Below are 27,798 nucleotides of genomic sequence, written 5' to 3' on the forward strand. Positions count from 1 at the left end.
TTAGTTTAGGTCTTAGTTAAAAATCATTGGGGTGAAAAAGGTTTATGAGGTCAAAAAAATAACCAAGTTTTGCATCTACTTATAGCAAAGCCAGTAACATAACTTTGCTAGTAACGTAGCGAAGTTATTGGGAGTTTTAAAGCAGCTAAATATTTCAAATTTAAATCTTTAATTATCAGCTGTTCATCACAAAGACAGCTGCATTGGTTTTGTTGAGTTAGAAAAATAAACTCAAATGGATTAAACTATGACTTTAAAACCAGATAATAATGGATTTTGTTTCAGGTCGTTGTTGCTTTTTTTTTTTTTTTTTTTTTTTACAGTTTTTACAGTTTCTTGAACAAATATTTTTCAGATAGCAGATGCTCCAAATAGCTTTAAATCCCAACACTTCTTTTGTGCTGTTCTTTTTTTCCCCCATTTTATTTTGCTGCCCTAAATTGACATTCTGTTCAGTGGTTTTTAAGTGTCTATTTTTAATTCCTGATCTCCATAAAAGCATGCGTCATGCAATAAAATGTAAGCCATTTTTAAGAGGGGGATCTTTGTGTCCTCGGTTTGACTGACGGGAAACCAGATCGGTTCTTGCAGATCTGGCCCGTCCTGCTCCAGAGGTTTCTTTCCACCTGTTTAAATCCCGTTCCTCCCACCTCTCTTAATGCACAGCAGGAGATACACACAACTGGGCGGGACTCCACCGGGTCCAAACAATACTGACCATTCGCTGAGCATAAGGGGGGGTGGGGGGGGGGAGTGAGGATTACAAAAGTTAGTTTTTCTGGGTCATTCAACTAGAAAATAGAGCTCCTGAATAGTTGCTTGAACCAGTATAAGGAACGGTCATTAAATCACAGAGGGTGAAGTAAAGAGAACCACCAAGTGGAAGGAATTCAGGCATGAAGGAAAGTGAGTGGAAAATAAAATCTGTCTAAGGAAATATATATATATATATATATATATATATATATATATATATATATATATATATATATATATATATATATATATATATATACATATATATATTTTTTTTTTGCATGACTTGTATCCAGGTTGTCTCTTAACAACAGCTCTAAGGCCGCATTAATTTGTTCTGCTGTGTGGAGGCAAGGAGGAAAACAGAGATGATGAGTGATTTGCCCTATTCTGACACAAAAATTGATGCGCTTTTGTCCACACACCAACACAAAATCTCGGGCTGACGAGCGTACTTACACATCAACTCATATAAAGTTTGATGTGTCTTCATTCTTTTTCCTGCAGCTGTAAATTATTCATGAGATTGGGTCTCTCAAGCAGCTCTCCCTATAGGAATCTATAAATCATTTGCACACTTCCTGCCACGTTATGACACCGCAAGTATTGAGATGGATGACAATTACAGTTCAACTGTGTTTGGTATAATTTATTCATCAGGGTACACAACATCCCGCGTGCGCACATATTTACGTTCTGAACTGATAAATGCACATTGCTTAAAGGTGGCCCTTTAATAAAAAGCATCGTAACCTCTCTTGGATGTTTCTCCCTTTAGCTGTTTTGAAAGTGAAATCATGCCTAATATCATTTGTTTTTAATTGTAACAACTTAATGTAAAAAAAACGATTTTTTTTTTCAAAATAAAATGAATTAGTTAAAAAAAAAATGTAAAGGGATAAATATTCTCCATTTTCCTTTAAGAAACAGCTCAAAATCTTAGGTTGCTTGGGGATCAGTGTGAACAACTCAACATCAAAACATTCATCTTGCTGTTTTCGAAACATTATTTTGATTTATGCTGGATGTTTGCTTGCCAGAGAATAAATCTCCGCTCAAGCTGCATTTCTCTGACAAACCGAACAAGATTGTCTGATTTGGTAGCACTGTGGTTTTCTGCATTTATTTTGTACGCTGATGATATACAACTTCATATTTTTGAGTAAACTACTCAGATATACACCCCCCCGAATCTGTGAGTAGAAGAATCCATAGCAGGATGTGTCAAAATGTCCCCCAGCTTAAGACAGAAAATATTGAAGTCAGTTATTTAAATCATGGGCTCAGCTGGACTGATTTGGGGCCTAAAGACGACAGACGAAGCAGAACGCGATGGAATCAAAATAGGCTCAGCCTTGAATTTTAACAAGCGCATAAAGTACAGTGATAAATAAGACGTCTTCCACAAAATACTACCAGAATAAACTTGTTTTCAGTTTCCCTTCATCTTTACAAGGTTTTCAGGTGGTGTATGGTGTTGGTGCATGTATAAAAAACATAATAATTTTCTCTCGTCAGATCAGTAAACTTGTCTCTAAAGTGTTACCTGTTTGTCTTTGGGTAATTCCAGGTGAAAATTCACATTAGCTTTTCTTTTATTATTATTATTATTATTATTATTATTATTATTATTATTATAACTTGAGAACTTGAGAACTGGTTGACTCACCAGTTTCTGAACATGGACGGATCTTGACGGTTTTAGCAAAGTGACGAACATTTTTCCGTTAATCATGGATTTAACTATAAGCTCCATGTTATGTCCAGTGAGTTTGAAATCCTTTTTTTTTTTCTACCTATCTTCTGACTGACACTTTATAGTGAGCTTTTTCTAAGTTCCTTAGATTGGACCTCAGAGACTCAAATGTTTTCACAGTACAATCACTCGACATGCAACAGCTGCTGTTTAGCGATCTCCATTTCACTACCTGTGACGCTACTGATAAAGCCGCCGGATAGCTCTACAAACCAAACCCTGACATATTTTTAATGAGCTGATATGAGTAAAAATTAAATAACGTTTTTTTTCTTTTAATTATCATTATTTTTGCAAGAGATTTTACTTACAAAGGTTTCCAAATAAATGGATACATTTCTTAAAAAGAACTGGGATCTCTAAATGAGACAAGCATGGCAGTATTGTTGTTATCGCATGACTCTGTTGACTCTATTTAAACCGTGGAATGTGCTGCATTCTGGCTTCTACACATCACCGCAAACCATTTAAAAAAAAAAAAAAAAACACTGATGTGCGTTGCAGAATCTGATAATCGGATGCTTTTCACAGCTGAGTTTTAGGGAATTTTTATTGCAAGAGCATAGCATGTTGGAGAATCATTTACCCTTAAGTCAATATTTGTTGTATTTCTGAAAAAAAAAAAAAAAAAAAATCCATATATAAATGTATATATACGGATAAGTCTCAAATAACATACTTGCAACTGTGTCCATTGATGTTGAAAACTTGGTTCCCTGTCCAAACACAAATCATTGCAATTCTCTGGATTACAGTATTTAACTATTTGTATCTTTTCGTTAGTTAGTGCCTATGTGACTTTTACTGCACTATCCTCTGTGTGGTGATTGGTCAGACGTTTGCTGGTATGTTTTCGGACAGCAAAATTGATGTTTTACTTCAGTTAGTCTTTTTCCACTATCCAGTCTGTATCCATAGATAAGATAGGGTGGAAAATTACTTAGGTTTGTGTGATTCTTCATAAAATACCTACACAGAGCATCAAATAGTTGTTTATTACAGTTGTTGTGTTTTCTCTTTTCATGTTACTTTACTTTACTTTACTTTACTTTCTCCCCTGTCCTGACCTATGACAACCTGGCCTTCTTGATGAACTTACCTCGCCGTTTTTACCTTAATTTTTCACAAGTTTGTTCGTTATTTCATATCAAATGTCAGAAACATACATTGAAGTCTGTGATCGCGGTGTGACAAAATGTGAGTAGGTGTGAATAAGTGTGAATCCCTTCACAAGGCGCAGTGCCTGTCATAAATGTTGTCAGGGAATCTTAAGATCCAGGGCTGATTTAGGCACAGCAGGCGTTTCTGTTGGGTGAAAGTCTGTGCTTGTCGCTCAGATGAAAGGTGTCACTGTGAATTTGGAAGTTAAAATGACAAATTTAACCGTTTTCTACACAAGTGGTGTACAATTATCTGAAAATTCCCCTGTGATTTTCTCAGTTGGCATCTTCTGACAAACAGCTCCTTTTGTGTTTTTTCTTGTGGCAGGGCGGCCCATCGCCATTCTTCGCCGGAGGGGCAGTCGGGTTTCAGAGGCCTGCAGAATCACTGTTTTCATGGTTTAAGCCTTTCATCTCGTTGCTGGTTGAGGAAGTCCCATGCTGTTATTGAGAGAGGCGTCGTTTCCCCTTACAAAGTGTCTCCACTGTTGGGGCAGGGGGCTGAAGCCCCTTGCTCGCTGTAGGAAACAAAATCGATCGTATGAGAACAAGGTCCAGAACCTGATTTTACAATGTTTTGTTTGAAATGAGACGTTTCAGCTGGTGCAAGAACAAATTCTCCCATCGAGGGGTGGACTTTGTGAATCACCTCCACGTCAGAGAAGATCAAAGTGGATCCTCACGGGAAAAAGGGAGACGTATTTGTTACTTTAGATTCGGAAGTAAATCCAGTAACGTAAATTAAGATAAACAACCTCAGCTGTTTTTGTCACATCACTGAATTAAAAAAAAAAAAAAGATTTCAAAACTAAAATTACTTCCACTTGACCCAGCAAAAAAAAACAAAAAACAAAAAAAAAAAACGCAATTTCTCAAAAGACATTAGAAATCACCTTACTACTATATAAAACACGTAAAAATTAATTTTCCTGGGTAAAATGGACCACCACTGCTCAAAGAGTGTGTTACTAAAGGATGGGGGTGGGCAGGATGGGAAGCAGATAAATGGAGTGTTTTTGTTTCAGTGTGTGGCTCTGATGGTGTAGGGTGACATCAGTCGCCCTTTGAGATGTTCTTTGTCTTCTTCCTTTGAATGTCCCAGATTAGGAAACGTGCTTCTTGTTCACTCATTGAATCAAAAACAAACCATGTGTGCATGTGAGCAGTGAAACTGGGCTGCCAATGTTACTACAATAAGCCACAAAAGACCCCAGGACAAAGTCAAAAGCACTGTAGGCCCAACTCACAATTAAGCCCAATATTCAAAATTCAGTAACGGGAGAGAATGGACGAAAAAAAAAAAAACTGCAATCAAGCGTAGAGTTCAAAGTTGAAAGCCAGAGTTGACCAACTAGAACACAAAAGCCCATCTCATATTTGAGAAATTGTGAGATCTCCTGTGTGTTCTGGGGAAATACTGTCAGGAATGATGGGGGAAAAAGTGGAAGGGGTTCGTCCTTTCCACTCGTCCAAACACAGTCAAACATGGTGGTGGAAGCGTGAAGGTCTGGGGGTTTCCTTGCTGTGTCAGACCCAGCAGCAGCTACATTTATTTGATGTAAACCATGAACTCTTAGATCCTAAAGGAGAACGTCTGGCTATCATTTTATGACCTTGAGCACAATTAGGCTATGCGTCGGGACAATAACCCAAAGAATAACTGTGTTTGATGATCTGAATCATGCAAAAAATAAAAAGAAATCCAAAATAAATGTGTATGGAAGCAAATGCTTTGTGCCTTATGAGAATGAAATGGAATGATTTTCATGAAATATCAAGTCAAAGCTTATCAAACATGCATGTCACTTTTGTTATGCTGCAGTGTGTTTCTGATTCTCAGGTCATAGAATAATCTACTAGATTGATTGACTATATTAAATTTAATTTTTCTATATGGAGTTTATGGAGTATATTCCTCTGGGTTCCTTGGTGACTTCCTTGACAACAAGTGGTAAAACAATAATTAGCTGAAATAATCAGAAAATATATTGTGTTGCTGCTGTTCGAAGTCACACCCATCATCCAAGCACAATTTTAAGATTCTGTGTCTTATCTTCTCATGATGGTGAGGGAGGAAAATAAATAAATACATTTTCCATAAAGCTAATGTAGAAGAATCTTATCTTGTCTTAATCAAAACAGAGAGCATTTTCATATTTTCATAAAAAGATGTCTATTAGAACTCTCTGACTAAATAAATGGCTGACTTCAGTGCTTTTCACGTTACTAAAAGAGGTTTATTTTCCAGAGCTTCCTGTGTGGAGCATAAACAGCATTATGCCTCCACATAAAGCTGGGAGACTTTCTCACACGATCCGAAGCTTCAAGAGGAAGATCTTAACCAAAATGTGAACGATGGGAACGATAAGCTGTCTTTTTTTTTGCAATTCAGTGTGTTTTTCATCAGATAATTTCTTTTAAAGCCTGTGAAGTTGCGGTCGCAGCTCCTGGGACTCTGGATCTCACATTGATGTTGGGACCTCAGTCGTACAATTACACATCTGAACTGATAAAAGATCCCATTTATCTTCCGTTTTGTGGATGGGAGCAAATTGGATCTTCAAAACGTTTTCTAAAGCTCCGCGCAGTTCCCCCCGCTTGAAAATATTTTTGAATATGCTGCTTTGTTCACACCTGTGGTCAGCACTATATTGTGATTTTTTTTTTTTCCTGTTATCACACATTAATCTCTGTGCAGCCAGCATTTTGCAGTCTATAGTGTTGAATAGACTGCAGTGCGTATTGTTATCTGGTCTCCTGTCTCTGTACTTCACTGGCTGCAGTTCCCTCAGCGGTTTTGAACCATAACCAGGTGCAAGACCGTGTATAAGCATGTTGCTGTAAGTTCTGCTTCAAATACTCTAAAGATTAATCAAACAGAATTACTGGAAATTTGACTTTTGTTTTATTTTTGCCTCACGTTTACATCCTTCATTTTTGCTTGACTTTTAGTACTGTCAGACGGACTTGATTTATTGATCATCGTCATCAGGGTGACCAAATGAAAGCGAGTGTTTCATCAGGTTTCTGGTCTGCAAAATACAAGAGTGTACTTACACAGACATCAGCAATCACCTTAGATTGTCAATTGTTGCTGTGCATCAATCTGGGAAGAGTTGCGAGGCCATCTCCTGACAATCTGAAGGTAATTAATACATAGCATGCTAACATTTCAGTTAGCATGTTAGTGAAGTTTCCGTTGCTGTTGTGTTTTAGATGTTCTAGTTTGTGTGTGTGCGTTTGTTTGTAATACCTTGTGGGGACGATTTTCCTGACATATGCTACGTTGTGGGGACCAATCGCTCCTCGTGGGGACCTGAGCCTGGTCCCCACGAGGGGAAACCCTGTTTTTGGGTCAGGGGTCAGAGTTAGGGCTAAGGTATGAATTGAGTTTTGGTTAGGGTTAGGGTTAGGTATGTGATGGTTAGGGTTAGGAAAAGGGTAAAGGTAAGGTTTAGGCTGTAGAAATTAGTAGAAATGAATGGAAGTCAATGGAAAGTCCCCACAAAGATAGCAAAACAAACGTGTGTGTGTGCGTGCGTGCGTGCGTGCGTGCGTGCGTGCGTGCGTGCGTGGGTGCGTGCGTGCGTGTGTGTGTGTTCTCTTGAATGAGTTGAAAAGCACTTTGGGGAAAGTTTACCACTCTTCCATATTTTCTCCAGCTTGTTAACATGGAAAATATTTAATTTGGGCATCCATAATAACTTGCTAGGTCTTTAAGACCTTGAAGACTCTTTTTGTCATGATCTGGTGGGGTCGTTTAGTTTTATTCATGTTCCTGATTTTCTTAACTTAGATCTGGTTTAAGTTTATTCCTCTGTGCCAGTTCTTTTCTGCTTTTTCATTTGTACATTTGTTTCTGGATTAGTGTTCATTTGTTTACTCTTTATGTTAGAACCAAAGGGACAATACCTGTTGCTACCGTTCTTAGCTTTGTTTCTTTCTCTTTTCCCAGCTTACTAGTGTAATAAGCTTCCCACCTGTTCCAGATCTCCTGATTTTCCTCTGCCTGCTCTCTTCCCAGCTGCCTCAACTTACCTCTGATTAGCTCTTCTTCCTCTGCCACTTCCACATCTTCATTAGTTTTTTACGCCTTTCTTACTGCATTGCTCTCCACTGGCTTCTTCCGTTGCTCTCAATTTATCTCGGTTGTTCTTACACCTAGAAAAGTTCTATCTGAAACAACCAAAAACTGGAAAACCATTACATCAAGTTTTGGTGGCAAGTCAGTTCATTGACAGCAAAGTGGAAATTCTCCCGGATCTTGTCTCTCGCTCACTGTGACAGTTTGAATCCCAGTTTGAAACGTGCCTTCCTGCACCTCTGCTTGACCGAATGCCAAGTGAGGTCATGAAATACTGCAAAACACAAGCGCACATGTACACAGAGAAAAAAAAATAAATAACTGATAAAAAAAAAATTCATCTACTGTGATCTTCCTGTTTATCACTTAAACATTTATGATGTCTCAGTTGTTTCCTTTGTGACAAGTGCAGTTTGTGTGAACCGCAAAAGTGCAGGCATGAGGGAGGCAGAGATAGCAGAACCGGCTAGGTGGGTGTGTGGGTTGAGAGCAAGTCTGGTTCTGCTGCCTCTTTGGAAAATGTGTTCTTTTTTGTATCAGTGTTTCTTTATATATTCCAGTTAAATCCTCAAAAGCCTCATGAGTTAGCAGATGGATTTAAATGAGATTTAAGTAGGTATTCAACATTTTGGGCACGGCGTTCACACAGTCTAACCTCTTATTGGCCCTTAACTCGCCGATCGCTCCGCGCTGCTTTTAATCTTAGCAGCAGCTCACGTCTGATCTGACTTTCAGATACTGCTCTCTATCTGTGACAATGTTTAACAATTTCCAAGCTGTTATTGTCTGTTACTGAAGGGCTGAAGTATTTTCCCATAACACCCTGCCAAAGATGCACAACACTGATGTCTCTTCTTATGCTCCCCATTTATCTGATAGCGAACTCGGCTTTCTCTTTGCTTCACCTCCTGTTTTTTTTTTTTTTTTTATTACTTTTTTCCATTTTGTTGTCAGCAGTTTCCAACATGTCTTTAATGGTTACTATGATCTGAAAGACTGTTTCCGTGTGACCTGGTACTCCGGTGGTGTAGATTCGCTGCCCCAATCAGCCAACACTGTTTCCTTTGGGAAACTCATATTCAATGTGTCTAAATATGTCTCCAATAACTTTGTTGTTGTACTGAACCACAATATGATGCGAGCAGACATTTTCAACTGTCCGATTGAAAGCTGAAAATAAAAATGGAGTTTGGTTTTTCTCTATCGCCTTGAATCCAAGCACACCTGAGGTGGGACAAAAGATCTTTCCGCAGCTTGACAGGTGAGCCTTTGCAAGGAAGAGTGGAATAAATATTCCCATGACAAGGGAATATTTTAGCATGCCGACTCCAGCCAAAGAAGGATAGATGATGAAATTAAAACAAAAGGCACTAGAATTATGGCTATGAACACATATGCAATCAGTGTATTCAAGTTTTACTTTTAAAAAATTTGTTTTTAGGTTTAGTTGTATATGTCGCACAGAAGATTAAAACAATTGTTTAAACCGGATATATATATACATACATACATATATATATATATATATATATATATATATATATATATATATATATATATATATATATATATATATATATATATATATATAATCTTAAATTCTATATCTTACTCAACTGACTGTGACTTGTTATGGTACGGGGTCACTTTTTAAGCTCTCAAAAAAACGCTTTAAACTTGTTTTGTATGAGAGACGCAGGTCGGTGAAATATTTCACATTTCAAACTAAGATATGCAATACACTATAATTTTATTGTCATTAATTTATTAACTTTTCTAGTGAGCAGATCTCAACTTTTGTGTCCTTTGAATCTTCCTAATGTGTTCTCAATTGTGCTACAGGACTTTCAGAACTGAAAATAAAATCTGTTCGATAAACGATAAACAATTACAAACCATCCCATTGTGGCGACAGCAGATCCTTGCACTTAAGACTGAGTAAACAAAGCCCTGGGGGTCTAATTGGGAATTATTCTAAATCCCATATCCTATTAGCTTAGGGACAAGAAAGCACTGGAAAAATGACTTTGTTACTGAAATTACAGAGTGACTGAAAAGAATGCATAAAATGGGTTTTAAGGTGCATATTTCTCATTCTGAAGCCGTGAGTGAAAGTCCTTTCTCACATACTACACCTACGTTAACATCCTCATTGACGCAAGCTCCAGGTGAGTGTCACGTTTTCATGAGGAAAGGTGTATTTAGTAACCCGAAGCTTTAAATCCTTGACAGAGGGTTGTGCTCCTCTGCCACTGAGTTATGCATTGTTAAGCTGCAAATCTCCCCTTGTAAGTGTATCATTGAGAGAAGAAGCTTCACTGAAAGAAAACAGAGAGCGTATCCAGAGTAAACTCAGAACAAGGAACTTTCTGCGTTCAGCCCTATCCAGTTTAGACAGAGAAGCCTGCATTCACCGGCATCCATCCGCAGCCTTTCGAGGCCCTAATCGTCCCCCGACGCCCTCCAAGGTGAACTCATTAGGGCATAAAACATTTGAAAGCATATGTAAGCGTTTCCACAGGGAACCCCTATGTAAAAGCGAGCCTGCATTTCCTAGCACTGTACATGCACCCTGTTGATGCAGATGTAATATGCATGATTAAAAACAGACATGGGTGCACACTCAACCCACCTACCCACCCATGCCCACACACACATCCAAACACAAGCAAACTTGACTGTCTTTAGCCCACCATTGTTCACGGCCACTGAGGCATCGCTGGGCTAAGTGAGGGGCCCTGATGGATACCTACCAGAGTCAGACCACCAATAAAGGTGTGACAGGAGGAGAGTCAGAGTAAATGAAGATATTTCAATAGGGGAAGAAGGGAGATAGTGGTCTACAAACGTCGAGAGAAAGGAAAGGGAATTGGAAGAAATGTATTGTTCTCTGTTTGACTGCACAGGTGTGTGTGCAACCAAACATGCAACTACTTTGATTATCTGTACTTAACCACATCCTCATATTATTAATTGTTTGCTTTTATAAGTGTGATGGATTGATCCCATTGTAATGTCTTTTCAACAAGTGTTTTTTTCTGATTTCTCTGCTTTTGTCCTCAAAATCGGACCCCTTTGGAAGCATGAACATACTAAAATTTTTGTTCTTAATTTTTTTTTTTAGCTCAAAGGCTTTTGATTTCTTTATGACATTGCAGCACCCGCCTTTTTCCTGCAATTACAGCTGCAAGTCTTTTTAAGTCTTTTACATCTAAAGGTTAAATTTTTTATTTCTCTTTTTTATTCTTCTTTTCAAATGTTTTCTTCCAGGATTTCCCAGTATTTAGCTCCACCTATCTTCATATGAACTTTAACAAGCTTCCTTGTCCCTATTTAAAAAAAAAAAAAAAAAATCCCCACAGCATCATACTGCTACAACCACGTTTCATTAGATGGAACAGTGTCCTCAGAGCAAAGTGCATTGTTATTTTTTTTTTATTTATTTTTTTTTTAAAACCGCAGTTTGCATGTGTCGCTCACATGAGCTAAAGACTCACTTCATTCTCATCCGACCTATTTCCATACACGGTATTTTCCTGATCCTCTACGTGGCTTTTGGTTGTTTCCATCAAGGCCAGATTTATAAAGTGCACGACTACAGAGAAGACCTAAGCTGTGGAGCTCTAGGTTAGGTTGACAGCCATGTCTTGGCAGATTTATAGTTCCACACTCTTTCCATTGAACAGTACTCTGTGAGATGTTCAACATTTGAGATATCCTTTAGTATCCTTACTGCGCTTTAAACTTCTCCAGAGTTTCATCCCTGACCTGCCTGCTGCTTTCCTTGATCTTCATGATGCTGTTTGTTCACTGATATTATTTCTTAATAACCGGTAACAGAGAAACATAAAAGCAAGTAAACCGATAAAAGTAAAGCCGTAATATTTTGTGCTACCTAACTCTTTGATTAGGATTTTGACCTCAAATAAATTAGATAAATTTTTATTAGGAGCAGCCCTGACGGAACAATCTGCCAGTATTTCACACCATAGTCCTCAGTCTATTTGTTTTATCCAGAAATATTCTGATCTTGTTTTGCGTATGTCAACCTTTTTAAATTTAAAATCAGTTTTTGTAAATGTATTAAATGGGTAAAATAATATTTTTAAAAAACTGAATAAAAAAAAACATACTGACAATATACTTCCTTTTGCTCAAATATGTTTATTCAGAAGAAATCCTGCATATATAAGTGAACAGTTTTTTTGTTTTTTTTTTTGCACCTTGAAGCATGCTTTTGGTCTTATCTCTGGAGAAATATGTGTCACAGTGTCTCTGCAAGGATGCAATGGCATAGCTTTGTAATTTATGCCCCAGGCACTATAAACAGAGATATATAAAGTCCAAAAACACCAGTCAACATCCCCTGGCACAAACCAATAAAAAATAAAAATAAATAAATAAAAAAGCATGGGGAACAGTCTTAAAAAGCGTCTCTAAAAGCAAAGTTTTCTTTACTGAATTCCTTTGAGGCAACTCATGTCACCCGGTGCATAAATCCTAACACAACAAAGTGTCGCTGATGTAAAGAGCTAAATAGAAAATGTTGCATTGGCGTTAAGAAGAAAATTACCATTTTCAAACGTGCCAAACAGTTTGAACAGCCCAGTGTCATCTTTGGTGGCCGCAAAGTTATTGGCTGTGAAGTGGAGGCTACCGTGTGGCACTTAAACAACAAGGGTGTGAAGTGACAGATGAGAGAGCAAACACATAAAAGGTCGAGACCCTTTGCATACTGAGAGAGGGGAATTTGTGGTAACCCGAGAGCTGCAGTTTGTCTAACAAAGGTGCTGTCTTAAAAAAAAAAAAAAGAAAAAAAAAGCTAAGAATCCACACAGGCCACTGTCAAATTCAGGTCGCTTTATTGAGTAAAAATGAAACTATTTATTCCTTGTAAGATAAAAAAAAAAAACTCAGTTCAGATGGCAAGTTGCAATTTTAGGTTGATCTCCCTTTCTTTCTGCCTTACCCTCTTACCTCTCCATTCCCCCTCCTCCATCCTCCTGTCAGAGGGACACATAATCAGGTTTTGTGAGATTTTGTTTCTAGATTAGCAGCCACCTTCCCCTTCAGATAAGAAGCTGCTGTGATGAAGCCTGTCCCGGGAGGCACAGGGCTGTGATGAAACAACCGCATCTGACATGAACAGATCTGTTAAGAACACAATTAAGACACTGTCTAGCCATATCGGCCCTGACTTATCGCGTCTGATCTTTCCACTCTTGTTTTGAGATGAGGCTGAAAAATTCTGACTAAAACTAGATAATCTGTGCAAAACTGAAACCGGACTCAAGGATTTTCCAACAGGTTTGCCAATTCAAACGCATCCATTCATACAGCCGATGGGGGTATCTGAAGCTGTAGGGAGGGGCAACGGTGCGTCTATGTGTGTCCCGACAGATGACAGCCTCAGTCAGAAAACAGTTCTGTGTAGGAAGATAAAAATTATCTTTAAATGACTTTGGACTGCTTATAAATCATCAACATAGACCCTGACATAACAATCTGATGTGTACAGGAAGCCATGACAGACGATGTAGAATCCATGCAGAGTAATATGCATCTAACACGTAAGGGACATCTACAGTGCCAAATTTCCATTTAAAATTTTGCTTTTAATACTTTACTGTGATTACAACAACCAGCGTCGAAAAAGTCTGTCCACTAACCATTGTTGAGTGACTCAAAACACACCAGTGAATCTTTCTGGAATGCCACCCGAGACTTCCCATCATTTAGAAAAGTCGTAAGCAGTTAACACAGCACTGTATTTGCAAATCAAAGTCGTTGGTCACATTTCTTAGCTTTTCAAACTGTTCTCTAAATTAAAAACAAATAATATTACTGACTGTGATTGAAGTCTCTGGATACGAGTTTGGATCTATGGCATTAGTCCTTTCTCAGTTTTGTAGTTTTCAAGCATCACTGCCACTGACGAAGATACTCAAGTCTGTTTTTTAACATCATCGCCACACGTGTAGCTTAATGACAAGAAATAACTCAAGATGACAATGTCGGTGCTCCTAGTGTGTTTTTTGATAATCCAGCTATGTGAATGGAGATTTTGTCTCTGTAGTCCTTACTGTTGAGGGCAAAGGACAGGAAGACCTTTTTGTACTTTATTGGTGGTTTTGGTTTTCTTAATGATGCGGACGGCAAGTTTAAATTGTTCTCCAGGGCAGCAGGCAACCTGCATTTCTAGATGAAATAGGTCTTGGTAGTCTTTTTGAGGTTTAAGTCTCCGATGACCATGATGAATGTTTTAGGTGCGAGTTCCCATTTGGTGAAATTGTCCCCCTGGAGGCTGTAGGTGGTATAGATATTTGCAGGATTGTTTTTATTTTGACTTTCCTGAAGGACCAGGGCATTGTTCTTGGGTTTTATTAGATTAAGTGTTTGGCAGGGATTGAGTTTTGGTTTCAAAGTTGTGCAACATGAATGTAGAGTGTGCAAGTGAGACTGTGGGTCACCTTGTTTTCCCTTTTCTGTTTCTGGTGGGACGTTTTTGTGTGCAAATAGAATAGAATAGACCATAAAACAGACATCGGTATCAAACCAAGACAAACCTGACTAAATTCAAAGTGCAGCTCTTAAAGGATAATTTAAGGGGAAGAATCAAACCAAATGTGGAAGAACTACTTGCCCCTACAATCTCTGTCCTTACTTTGGTGGCTACCACTGCCATTGACTGTTTGCAATAACTTCCAAGTAATCTCTTTTTATTGCTGAAGATGAACTGTGGTCCTTTCTTATTGGCAGATATTTTTCAGTGCAGTCCTAGAACATCATACTTCCACCTCCATGTTTGACTGTCAGTGTCAAATGCTGTGCCAGTGCTATGCCAAAGACCTTCACTGAATATATTCCCAAAATGTTGAGTAACGTTTGTTGTTGTTTTGTTTTACTCCAAATGTTTGATAGAATTATATGTTCATTTGGTCAGCAGTGGTCCTGGCGCTCTCCCGGGAACGTCCAGTCTCTTTCTTGTTGTTGAACCACGAACAGACTTTAACTGAAACCAGTCAGAACTGCAGGTTTTGATGGGTTTTTTTTTTCTTCTGATATTTTGTGACCTCCTGGATGAGTCTTTGATGCACTCTTTGTGTGCATCTACTTTGTGAAAAGCCATTTATTCCTATTTATTTACCAGGGTCATTTTTTTTTTTTTTTTTTTTTTTTTTGAAGAACAGTCTGTTCAAATCAAAACTTTTACATCTCGAAGAGATTTAAACGAACCAGACTAAGACTCAGCATTTACTAGATCTCTTCCTTTTCAGTTTTACTCTGGCTAGAATGCTCTATACTAAATAAAGCCAGGTGGGATCAGCTTATAGAGTGTGGATAAACTTGCCAGCCACAAATCTAAACATCAAATTCCCCTTCAGATAAAATGATAAAAAGAGCATGTGCGTCCAAAGAGCATCTGCATCACTGGCATTTATTTGTGTTTATGGGACTGTGCACTCTGGGTGATAGATGAATTTTAGATTATCTTCCTGTTCTTACAGCTTCAGTGAGGCTGCACCAGCCCCTATCCATTAGGGCACAGGAGAACATCTTGTTGAAAAAAGCAGACTTGCTCTCAAAAACAAAAAACAAGCTCTATATAAATGATCATCTGATAATTTGTTTACTTTTTTTTTTTTTGTCCTTTTAACAATGAATGCCAGGGAGTTTTTCTTAATATGTGATATGTGTGTTGCTGTGTAATGTAGCTTTTCCTCACATAGGTAGCATGGGATCCATTTGTCTGAGAAGAGCTATCAGTCATAAGAGAATAACGGCAGAGATTACGGTGTCAAGAAGAGTTGAAAAATGCATGGTTATTTTCTCATGAGCTCGGGCTTCAGTGGTTCTTATCAGACACACCTACAAGCACAATGGAGCAGCAACAGCTGACAGGAAATAAAAATTTCCCCTTTGCGTCTTTTGGAGCAGAGCTTTCCTCAAAGATGCCCCCTCAGGGAATCATTATCTCTGCGAAACACCACAAAGAGACTCTGTACTTCCTTTAACGTCTTCTTTAATTTGCATCCATTATTCACGAAGAATATGAAGTCAAAACTACAGGGAGGCCAAGAGAAGCCTTTATGTCTCATTCGAGATGATTAAGAGACAACTTGAGATAGCATCGTCATAGCATTTTATTTACCATTTTCGTGTCTGACTGCACTGAAGGCTCAGACTGGCTGACTAAATAAGCGGAGCATTTCAAATAAAATTACTGATGGGTATCAGAACTGCTTGGAAAAACCCACAGAGCCACTGAAAAAGATGTCAGAGATTTATATCCACTCATCATATCTGAACTATAATTTCTTTTTAAGCTGGGATGAATGTATATATATATATATATATATATATATATATATATATATATATATATATATATATATATATATATATATATATATACATATAAATGCACAATTTCAATGCCTTTCAAGAACAAGAAGTGGGCACACAAGTTTAAATTCAAGCAGGATTAAAATAAAGACACAGATCCACACTAAACATTGGTAAGAAACGGAGAAACCGCATAGTTTTGCGACATCCTTTCTATCAGAAATTATGGAGTTTATTTAAACCAGTGATTGGTTTGCAGCCTCATGCCATGGTTTGAAAACCAATTTTAATTTTTAGGTTTAGAGCTCAACCATCCAGCTGTGGGTCCGGTACTCTCAGTAGTTTCCATTTTATAACAGAGTTTAACTTTGGTTGTTTCTGGACTGTTCCTGAACATTTTAACAGATTCAGTTTTGGTCAGACGGCACTAATGTATGTTCTAACACGACAATGAAACTTGCTTTAGAATAGATGAAGCAAGCAAACATAAAAATCTCTGATGTGGCCCTGACCTCCATATTGTTGAAATGGCTCAGGTCAAAAAAACAACCTATTTCATTAAACCCCTTAAATAAAATACCTATTGGTCAAATATCCAGACAGAATTATGCCAAAATTGTTGTAATGATTATAAAATAGCATAGTGAGGATGTGCTTATTGGTAGAGGGCAGGGAACTCATCCATAATAAAAAGTTGCGTGGTCTTATATTATTTGGCCCGTATAATCCTGACCATGTGTGGATAATAGAAACTTGGTAATAAATTAAAAGTTGCACACCATTTTTTAAGTCATACAAGTTATTCCGTTGTATAGTTCTCTCACCACCTAAAAATATATTTTTATGTAAATCTAAAAAAAAAAAAAAAAGTTAAAATGACAACAAAACGACAAACGTTTACAGAGACTGTTCTGACAGTTTCTCTTTTAGTTTTCCTTAGCGATGACTGTGTTTGCCACTCAAGTTCTTTACGTGCAATAACGGTGAGCCGGTCCTGCGTGTGTAACTGGATCTGGACCCTGCTCTGAATGCAGAGAAGTGGAAGAAAAGTGACAAGGTGTGATTAGGTATCCCCTGAATCACACTGGCTGTTTGTTGGCAGATGGCTCTTTTGTCAAACTAATTTGTTCAACAGAATAACCAGGTCGATAATTACATGCTGCTTTTCAGGCTGTTGGAGCTATTGTTGTGTTAAAAAATCCAAACAGTGAAAACTAAGGAAACAGAATGAATGTAACCTCAGGCAACATATTTCCCCCCTCCACCTCCCCCCCTCTTCTTTCATTTATTTTACACTTGGTTTGTAACACACTGGCATATAGAATGTAGCCATCATAAGCAAAACTCCAATGCAAATCATTCTTTTTTCAGCTTAGGACATTTTTGAATATTTAAAAAAAAAAAAAACTTACATCTTTTCATGGCAGGTCTACATGAATGGTTCAGTTGCATCAGATTAGCCCCTCGCTAATCACGGACGCAAATACACATGATAGGGTATTAGGAGTCTTGAGCGGAAAGGGGTGTGACGAGGGTGTTGGGTTTCATGTCAAACCACCTGGTGAAGGGACTCTTAAGGAGCGCTGTCTCAGAGTGCCAGCGCACAATAGAGTATTCAGTCCCACAGAAAGGCCTTCTACCAACTGCTCATCCGCCTTGGAGAAGTTCAAGTCTTTAATTTTGGATGGAGAGCAGGATCAGACCGCTCTCTATGGCCGGACACCCCGCCGGGCCGCTTGGAGGCCTCCCGATCGCCCCTTCCCTCCTGCGCCACCCGCCTCTTTTTCTCCGTGCCTGCAACCCTGCGCTGGAGAGGGGCTACCCGAGGACCCCGAAGTGCGCCCGGTGTCGGAACCACGGCGTAGTCTCGGCGCTGAAGGGCCACAAGCGGTTCTGTCGCTGGAGAGACTGCGTGTGCGCAAAGTGCACCCTGATCGCGGAGCGGCAGCGGGTGATGGCGGCGCAGGTGGCACTCAGGAGGCAGCAGGCTCAGGAGGAGAACGAAGCGCGGGAGATTCGACTCATGTACCCTGGCCCAGGCATCGGAGGGCAGGCGGGGATCAATCAGGGCCCGGCGGTAGGACGCGGAGTGCCACCGGCGAGCGGCAACTCTCCACCAGCTCCATGTTTTGACGTTTTTGGCGCTCAGAACCATAAAGAGGGTGGGTTTTACACGGATATTCTGAATTATTAAGCATAACTTGAAGCTATTATAACTTCGTACTACACAGATTGTATATTTTTTGGTTATTACCATAGCAATAGTTTACCAAGTAATGCGTACAAGTTGCGTAAAGTACGCAATACTTTACGCAACTTGCGTAAAGTATTGCGTATAATTAAATTCTTAATTATTGGATTAAGAATTTTGCGCACATGGACAGAATGGCACAGCAGTGTCGGTACAAGGGTGTTGGAGGCCTTACGCAAAATTTTATTTGAGAGCACTATCACAATTATTATTTTGGGTGCAGAGGTGAGTGACTCAGAGAGGAAATATAAAACTATATATTTTTCGTTTATCGTTAAAGTAGCTATGCAGTTAGTGTGCATGAGATCTGTTCTGAACTTAGATATGAGCAATAGGAGGCATTAAATAAGAATTGAAATGTGACTGTTAAAATAACTTTCAAATAAACAGGTCTTATTTAGTTTTGTATACATTTAGCGCATTTGTGAAACTGTCCTAATCCAAGGCCACAGTAGCAGTACCTTACACTTCACTTATTAAACTCCTCTTTTTTCCTTTGTGTTTCAGATGGCAAAGTGAGCAAATACAGCATTTGCAGTGGATTTCTGGGTCAGCCACTCTTCACGCCCCTGAATGCGCGGGTGCCCTCTCCAAGTGACAGAAAGGATCTGTCTCCCAGCAAGGACAACAGCTCTTCATTCGCCAGTGATAGTGGAAGTCCTTCACCGCCATCTGATCAGCTCTCAGATAACACTCAGAGTCCACAGAGGTCGCTTTCGTCCTCTGACCCAGAGTCCGGCAGCGAGTCAGAGAAGCCCAAAGACTTCCCAAATCTGGACCGTGACCCTGCTGACATCATGGCCAAGATCTTCCCCCACAAGAAGCGGGACGCCCTGGAGTCCATGGTGAGAACATGTAAAGGGGACATTGTGAAATCCATCGAGCTGGTCCTGAACTCTAAGGAGAAGAAAACCGACACTGGCGGTTCGTCGCCGTCTCGTCTGCAAAGCTCAGTGTTCAAGCCTGCAGCCGGACTGCCGGGAGCTCTCGGTTCTGCAGGGACCAAGTCCGCCTTCTCCCCTCTCCACGTCCACCCGGCTCCCGGTGGGGACAGCCTCTATGGGCTCAGTCCTCACCTCGGTGTGAGCCCCCTGCGTCTGGCCTACTCCTCTGCCAGCGGTGGTCTGGGTGGATTCATGTCTCCGTACGTGACATCAGGACTGATGCCACTGTTGACCCTGCGTCCTCCGTTGGACTCGCATTCTTTCCCAGGACTGATCAGAGACTTTTCTTACATCCAGAGTAAGGATTCCCTGTGCAGTACAACAGGTCTCTACACACGACTGAACAATGATAAATAATAGCCCTAAAATAATATCACACGATAGATGATATTTTGTCCAGTTTCTGTTTTCCTGCTGAACATTGTAAGTGAAATCGTACAACTGAGTTAAAAATTTCCTTGCAATTGTGTAAAGTTTGTATAAAATTGTTTCATTGTAATAAAGGGATTTTGTTTTATACGTTTCTGAATCCATCCATCTACCCAGACGACTAACTAAAGCTTGTATGTAAAGTGTTTCTTGCAACAATGTTCATGTCCTTTAAACTTTCACTGATCTTTTCACATCACACACGGTATTACATTATTGTTAAGCACAAGGAAAATGTTATAAGTTACATTTTACATAAATAAAACCCAGAAATGTACGGCATGCATCTGCATTCCCCTCCAGTACAACCAGATTTCACATCATCTGCAGCTGAAAGAATTTTGGTGGGTGCTGAGTCGCTTTGTCATTATAGTAAAATCTTTGTCAAATTTGATGGAGACCATCTATGATCATACCAATAACATACTTTAAAGTTGTGAGTTCAATGTGACAAAATGTAAAAAAAAAGTCCAAGAGGTGAAAAGGTTTGCAAGGTTTGAAAGATTAAATATTCCACTACATCAGTAAAAAACATTTTAACCTTTTTGCCTACATAATCTCGCTTTCTAAAAGCAATAGCCTACATTTGTATTCGGATTACTTTAATAAGGGTTGAAAACAACCAGAATGCATAGTGAAACACTTAACTGACATCTTATAATGGCCTTCTAGGTGTTCAATGAAACGTATGTGTAAAAAAAGGGGGGGAAATTTATTATTATTATTATTATTATTATTATTATTATTATTACTACTACCTACTTTGCAGTATGTTACTAGCATACGGAGTCTAACTCATATTCAAACGTTGAATACAAACAAATGTTTCTCCAGCGTCTCTGCGTGCTACGCTTCTAACTCGTGATTGGTCCAACCCTCAGCCTCTGACCAATAGGAAGCTTGGGAAGTGTCACATTGTGGAATGTTTCAGGAAGCTGGAACATGGACGGTCTAAACGCTGGTCTTGCATCCTGAGTTTGAAATATCCTTGAGCGGGACTTTAATGAGACGTGGCTGACAGCGGGCAGTGCTCATTTCTGTCCTCTGAGATGCGTTTCCACATTATCACCGCAGCTTTTCTCTGGGCTGCGTTTGTGGAGTCGCGGAAAATTCGAGGAATATCTTCATCCTGTGAGTTCAGTTCACCGTTTAAGCTAAAGCCAAGTCGCTGACATCGTATTTATGTTATCAATAAGTCTTCATTCATAGTCACAACTAGTTCATATATAGCTGACCTCACCGCAGGCTGTAATAGATATGCATAACGTTTAGATGTATAGGTTGCGGTTGGAGGAACAAACATATGTTTCATAGAGTCACAACCATTTATTTACGTAAATTTCATAAAGTGACTCTTATTTTGTCTTTATGTGTTTTCTCTGTAGCTCATGGCCATGTTTTCTCTTGATTTAACAGATAAAAGGTTCTACAGGGAGAGGAAGTCATTTCTGTGCATAGACGGGTCCAAAATGATTCCTTTCGAGCAGGTGAACGACGACTACTGCGACTGCGCAGATGGGTCAGATGAACCAGGTAAACATGGAATGATAACAGGAATAATCAATCAGATTTCAGGACTGTGTAATCATTAGCTGCAGGCACAGACGTCTGACTGAACAATATTATATTTGTATTCCTCTGTTTAGAAATAAAGTTTTCAACTCTTTTGTACAGCAACATTAAAGCTGTTTTGCAATATTCAGTTCAGTTCAGATGGTCATAATCTTTAATTGGTTTGGTTGTTTAAGCCAGGTGAAAGGAGACACATTAATCTTAATGAGATCATCATGAGTTTGACACTTCTATTAGTTGCCCTAAAGCCAACAAATTTTTATACTAAAAGAGGTTAGTAGTTAAATTACTGATTATTTTTATTTTGTTGACAAAATAGTTGAACTATATGCAGTTTAGTTCCTACGTTTAAGCTTGGATTAAATTAAACCGTGTTTCATAAGGGTTATTTTGTCATATTTTCATATGCAGATATTTCTTTGTAATGATCACTGCTATTAGTACTAAAATGATTATAGTTTAATGTAAGATAAAATGATTGACCAAATAATTAATTAAATGTGAACTCTAGTATTTATTTTACAAGGAAATACCCAGATTCTTAAGAGTAATTGTGTTGGTTTCCAAGGCAAACTTGCCACTCACAATATGACGCATGTACAATTGGGCTGTTAAGGCCCAATACTCGCACTACACCCTACGCTGCGCTCTGAAATGTGCAGTCATACTGCTTTTTGAATGAGAATCTCAAACCCTTTGAATTTTCAAAAATTGCAAAAACACAAAACAAAAACATTGCCATATTTCCACCTCTTAATTCAAAACGTCACATATTGTCACATGCAGCAAAGAGTTGTGGGTATATATACAAGATCTTCTTGACTAAATCAGCTTTCCATTTTGATGTTCCACAGGGTTCAGTTTCAGGGCCATTGTTAATTTTGCTGTATCTGCTCCCTTTAGCTCCCATATTTCTCCTACTCACTTCCAAAACTGCACATTCAATTAAAATGGCTGAATTCAATTAAGGCTGGCAGTTAGTCGGTAAAATAATAATAATAATAATAATAATAATAATAAACTGAAATAATTATCTTTGCTTAAAAATAGTCCACTTTCTATCATTTAAGAAATATTGCCAGCCGGGCTCCAGTGCCTTCCTGAAATTTAAATTTAAATTTATGTTTTGTCTTGTCTGGATGATTCTGTGACTGTCTTTTAAAATCTAGCCTTGACCAGTTGCAGGCTGCTCAGACTGCTACCACCAGGAGTCTGGTTTGAAGTGTTTCATGTTTATTTCTATACACAGACTTGTTGCCAGGTCATTGTGACTCAACATCCTAGTCTACCAACAAAACCTTCCTCTGGTCCTGGTGTCTTTTATTGAGAATCTACGATGAAGAACTAAATACCATGAAAATGTCTAATGTTTTATGAGCTGAAATATTGTAAACACCTCTCTGCCTCGAAACATTCAGTTAAACTTTTGTAAATTTAAGAATAAAATAAAACTGTTTATTGCTTAATTTAAAAAACGTTTCCTGTAAATGGGGTCTGTGGTCTACTGAAAGGGTCATTAATAAACTCTGCCATTGCCAGCATCAGTGTAAAGTGCTATAATAACCCTCTTTCACCGCTACGCACAGGGGGAGCAGCACAAGTAGGAGGTTAATGATGCCAAACTGAGCTCATGTTGAGTGCGCCTATATCATCAAGCCTGGTGGAGTTTTAGATCAGATACAGTCCAGTAAAAGCGAGCGATAATAAAGGTGGCTCTTCATCAGACCTCCGCTTAGATAACATATAACTGTGTCCATTTTCTCATGAATAGTTTTCATATTCAAAACAAGGTTGGAATTAGTTCAGAATTTGCATCCAAAGTAGGAGTATAGGTCAATGTTTTTGTTTTTTCTTCCACAGAAATGTGTTTCATCATTTAAAACTGGTACAAACAGTTGCAGACTGTTGTCTTTGTTGAATTCCAGATAAAAATATGAATCAATGATAAACATAAACTAGAGGAGAAAAGAAACAGAAATCCATAAGCCCATAAACAAAACAAAAAAAAACAACAAAAACAGTTGTATGTTATGCAACTGACATGCACCTATTGCTTTCGATAAAACTGTTTATAGGTCCTTTAAAAATAAATTAATCTTTTGTGGCAGAATATTACACATAAATATAGAAAAACTACAATCTTCAATTTCAGTACTTTTTTTTTGAGTAAGAAAATATTAAGAATGTTCTGAAATAATTTAAAATTGTGTAAAAAAAATCCCTTTATTAAAATAAATGTCGCTTTTTTTTAAATTGTACTTTTATAAGATCAAAAAACATGACTTAATTTTTCCCTTACCAGACATAAAATCAGCCATTTTGCATGCCTATTCACGTTCCTTGGCATAAATCTACTGAATAAATGCACTCAAATAGAAGCCAGATGTTCTGCAATAAAAGCTGAATTTAATTTTGGAATTTTTAAATGCTCCAATGAACTAGTTTAATTAAAAGAACTAGTTTTTGAGAATTATTTTGCATTGCATTCTTCCTTTGATTTCTTTTTGATCTGGCTCTATTCAGGCACCTCGGCGTGTCCTCGTGGTCGATTCTACTGCACCAACCTGGGCTTCAGGCCGCATTACATCCCATCATCTAGAGTCAACGACGGCATCTGCGGTAAGTTTTAACTTTATGCTGAATTGCACTGGTGAAAAATAGATGAATAGATTTATTTCTGATCTGCCAAATACGGACGAAACATGCATCTTGTGGTTTTGAAGACATTAATAAATAAATAAGTCTCTGGAATATTCTTTCTCTCGTTATTGTGAAATTTAGCAACTAGAAATTATTTTGGAAATTCTAACTGACCTAAAATAACATTTTATTTTCAGACAAAGAAAAAAAATGTTTCTATTCACTTCATGTAAGCGTCTGGTTTTGACTCGAGTTGAATGTATATTTAGATAAGTGTTGAAGTAAGCGTTTTCTGGGGAAATAGATGTTTAAATCTTAAAAAATTGAAGTACTTTTTGAGCTCTGTAAAAATCCGGCTTGTTTTTCCTCTGTGCGTTCTGCTGACTTGGACAAGCAGCTGTATCTTGTTTACTGTTAAGCAGGAAGCAACATGTAACCATGAAGTTCTTTAATCCTGTTAATTCCAGTTTTATTTTTTTTCCCCCTCCCTTCAAAACTGTTCTTTATTCCTGCTGAAAACCTGAATGCCACACTTTACCGCAATGGATGTCCTTTTTTTTTTGTTGTTTTTTTAAATATACCACCTTTCTTTTCTCCTTTTGTTCTTCAGTAACTCTCTGTTCTAGTTAATCTCATGGAGCACATATATAGACGCAGAAGCAGAATTAGACCACATGCAACTGTCAAAAGAACAAAATGTTCCACTTGTCTCTTCTTCTCCTCCCATTTGTCTCATCATACCCACTTAAAAACCAAACACATCACCACTTTTTCTCATCCCGTTTGAAGTTCAGATGCGTTGTCGTATTCCCTGTTTTTTTTTTGTTGCTTTTTTTTTTAAGGTCTTAAAACTTTTCATTCTGCCGGCCGCAGACGGGGATTCTGGATAAATGCGAAATTTCACACTGTGCCCACATTACTGGTGAAACATCTGAGCAAAAGCCAGATCAGAGCATTTGCTACACACCAGGCAGTGGATATTATCACTGGTTGATGTCAAGAGACCCTCTGTGAATCAGAGAGAGATACGATGTAGGCACAAAGACTCAATCTTCATCTTTAAAGATGAAAAGTCAGTGGCTCAGTCAGTCCCCATCTGCAAAATGAACAAGACAGTTGAAAACATGGATGGATAAAGACACAATTTACACAGCGCCTAATTCCATGTGCGTACATTTTTGAAGCTGAAGAACAGAGTTTGCCCAGATGGTGATACTACAGGTGTTTAATTACATGGTAATGTGTTCAGGTAGCATTAGTTGCTCTGAAATTCCTGACCTCAAGGGTTCTGTACCAGTCTGTCCGTCCTCCTGACTCCCGTACCTTTAATGCTGGCATTAGAACTTGGACGTAGAAATTTGTTTCCGTTTCCGAATCAAAAATCAGCAGGATTTCCCAATCGATGTGCTCAATGGCCAGGGTAATTACTGCTAGCCGTGCAAGCTAATGACAATGTGTTTCTCTGCTGAAAACAACATAGCAAAATGTTCACCAAGGTCATGTAGTACTGTGTGATGGCTTGATGACATAAAAAGGAGAGGAAGTACAACCAAACCTCTTTTGTCTTTACTGCAAGTGAGCCATGTCGGATTTTAAAATCCAGATCAATTTAAGTCTTAGATCAACGATTTAAGTCTTTTGAGAGCCTTTTGTTAATTTTCTTTGTTGTGTTTTGAAAAAAAAAAAAATATTGCTACGGTGGTACTTATTATGAAAAGCTAGAGTACTGCTCACGTAGAGGTTATTAACTAGCACAGAAGAACAAATTGGAGATGTTAAGTAAATATTTTTCAAGCTGTAAATATCGACTTCTCATGATGTCGACGTATTCACTAAGAGAAACCTTTAAAACATTTAAAACATTTGTCCTTCACTATAATCTAGTGTGATATTCTCATTTTTCCCTTGTGTTTCCTCTTTTAGGAGACGATTGTGATCCCTTAATTTAGAGCAGTGACATTCTGTTCACACTCTGTGCTGCTATTCTGTTTTGTGTTTGTTTTTTTTGTTTTTATGTGGTTTGGACGGGCTTCTCCCGCGTCTCTCGGCAGATTGCTGCGACGCGTCAGACGAATACAACAGCCACGCTCGCTGCCAGAACACTTGCTGGTAAGTTGGATCAAAACTGAGATTCAGTACCTGTAAAATGACCCAGTTGTTTTTCTTTTTTTTTTTTTCTTTAAAGTAAATCAGATGGTAAAGGGGATTTTGAATTAATTGCAGCAGGACATCTGGAGGAATTTCTTTCTTACTTTTTTTAATTACAGCAATAAAATTCTTTTAATAGGAGGACTTTATTACAGCAACTTCATGAGGGGCTTACAACCACACTTGAGCAGCAATAGTAACCTAACCATTGTGCCACCAGGGGGCGTTGTATCTCTATGATAAGAAAAAAAAAAAGTGTACTTTCAGACTTGCTCTAGTGATTGATATATGTGGAATTAATGGATTTTAAAGCCCAGTTTGACTCAAACGTTTTATTTATTTCAAATTTATTTCTGCGGTTTGACTCACATAACATCTAGATGTCCGTTGTCATAATCAGGAAGTGTGTGTTTAGCTGCGCTTCGTGTCATGTTTGACCATATGCAGGAGTGTAAGCTGCTGCGTAAATGCTCACTAACCCACTTCTTTTGTTGACAGTCCTCTATTTGTTTCATTTATTTTCTGCCAGCCTAAAAAAAACAAAAACAAAACAGCACCACATGGAAACAGTAGATCTCATTATGTTTCCACAAGGTCCCCGCTCACATTCTGTTTGCCAGACTTCTAAAATGATTTAACTCCACCACATAGCATCTTATTTACTCCCCTTTTTTTTTTTTGTCTTAACTCCACCCCATTTGGATTTCTACTGCAACGCAGGCCCTTTTAAAAAAAAAAATAAAATAAAAAAATGGATTGCAGCAACTTGGCTGACCGGAGCCTGGGTGGCTGAAGTTTTCCTCAGTAATGATGGTTCTGTGCGCCTCCTCTCTTGGCTTTTCCTCTAGGAATCTGGGACAGAAAGAGCGGGCGTACGTGGAGGGTCAGATGAAGACCTTGGATGAGGGTTTGAGACTCAAACAGCAGCTGATTGAGGAGGGGGTGCTGCTCTGGAGGGAAAAACAGGTAACTTGATAAAGTAATAAAAAAAAATGTAGTTGTGGTATGAGATCCCCACCAGCTGATAAAAATATACATTTAATGTGGGCATCAAAAGCACACAGTCTCTAACTGGGTGAGTATGCATTTGGCTTGGAGAGTTTGAAAGCGTGCTTTTTAAAAAAAAAAAATATATATATATTTGATCAAAAACTGCCTCCAAGCTTTCTTTTTGCGAGTGCGATATTGCAAACATTGATATTGCAATGGTAATTGCAACTCCCAGGTTTTCTTTTTGTTGCAGTTTGTTTTGAATGTTGTGCATAAAAATGCTGCGGTTTACCAAAATTGGACCATTTTCAGATGGACTTGCTAATGTGAAACAGTTGTGAAATCCAGTTGTTTTCCACTCTGAGAATTATTCATACGCTGGCAGATTTAGATTTAAATTTTTGTTCATTCAAAGCTTTTATCGGAGAGATGGGCTCCTCTTACAAGACACTAAAAACATGTAGAAAATGTTTTAAACAAAACCTACTGACACACAGTCAGTAGGTTTTGTTTATTTAATTTAAATAAATGGTGTATTTAAGCTTTTTTACACCTTTCTGAAAGCTGCTGAACAGCATTTTTGCCTTTTTCCAGAGTGATATTTTGACCATTTATTTTTAATACTGAGCTCCATATCTGTATGTTGGAAAGACTCCTTGCCAGTGCACTGATGTTTAACTTCCTTCACATATTTCCTAATGTTAATATTACCTCTAACCAAA

At 38.4% G+C, this 27,798-nt stretch overlaps 2 protein-coding genes and 1 long non-coding RNA gene across 4 annotated transcripts in view; 2 read left to right on the plus strand and 1 right to left on the minus strand.

The window, feature by feature from the left end:
* Positions 1–1,390: 1,390 nt before the first annotated feature.
* The window catches only part of LOC148154083 (uncharacterized), a 70,598-nt gene continuing 44,190 nt past the window's right edge, over positions 1,391–27,798 (minus strand). The window contains exon 4 of the long non-coding RNA XR_015766237.1: positions 1,391–4,190. This is a non-coding gene — a long non-coding RNA (uncharacterized LOC148154083). The remainder of the gene's footprint in view (positions 4,191–27,798) is intronic.
* LOC106923592 (doublesex- and mab-3-related transcription factor A1) lies at positions 17,644–19,816 on the plus strand. The gene is made up of 2 exons (XM_014996719.2): positions 17,644–18,264; positions 18,861–19,816. Exons 1-2 carry the CDS (start codon positions 17,787–17,789, stop codon positions 19,652–19,654), a joined length of 1,272 nt encoding a protein of 423 aa, XP_014852205.2. The 5' UTR covers positions 17,644–17,786; the 3' UTR covers positions 19,655–19,816.
* Positions 20,652–27,798, plus strand: part of LOC106923590 (glucosidase 2 subunit beta-like) — a 166,001-nt gene continuing 158,854 nt past the window's right edge. For both annotated transcript variants that reach the window (XM_088016138.1, XM_088016139.1), the window contains exons 1-5: positions 20,652–20,857; positions 21,143–21,259; positions 23,822–23,917; positions 25,990–26,047; positions 26,935–27,052. In XM_088016138.1, coding sequence (XP_087872264.1) covers positions 20,776–20,857; positions 21,143–21,259; positions 23,822–23,917; positions 25,990–26,047; positions 26,935–27,052 — 471 coding nt within the window. In that variant the 5' untranslated portion in view covers positions 20,652–20,775. The remainder of the gene's footprint in view (positions 20,858–21,142; positions 21,260–23,821; positions 23,918–25,989; positions 26,048–26,934; positions 27,053–27,798) is intronic.

The sequence above is a fragment of the Poecilia mexicana genome, unplaced genomic scaffold (genome assembly GCF_051168715.1).
Source record: "Poecilia mexicana isolate PSO_F unplaced genomic scaffold, ASM5116871v1 scaffold_18, whole genome shotgun sequence".
Lineage (NCBI taxonomy): Eukaryota > Metazoa > Chordata > Actinopteri > Cyprinodontiformes > Poeciliidae > Poecilia > Poecilia mexicana.

What these genes read in the sequence shown, in the direction of transcription:
- LOC106923592 (XM_014996719.2), top strand. Translation starts at nt 17,787, where the DNA reads ATGGAGAGCAGGATCAGACCGCTCTCTATGGCCGGACACCCCGCCGGG. An exon ending in CGCTCAGAACCATAAAGAGG is followed by an intron (nt 18,265 to 18,860) that starts GTGGGTTTTACA and finishes TTTGTGTTTCAG; the next exon opens with ATGGCAAAGTGAGCAAATAC.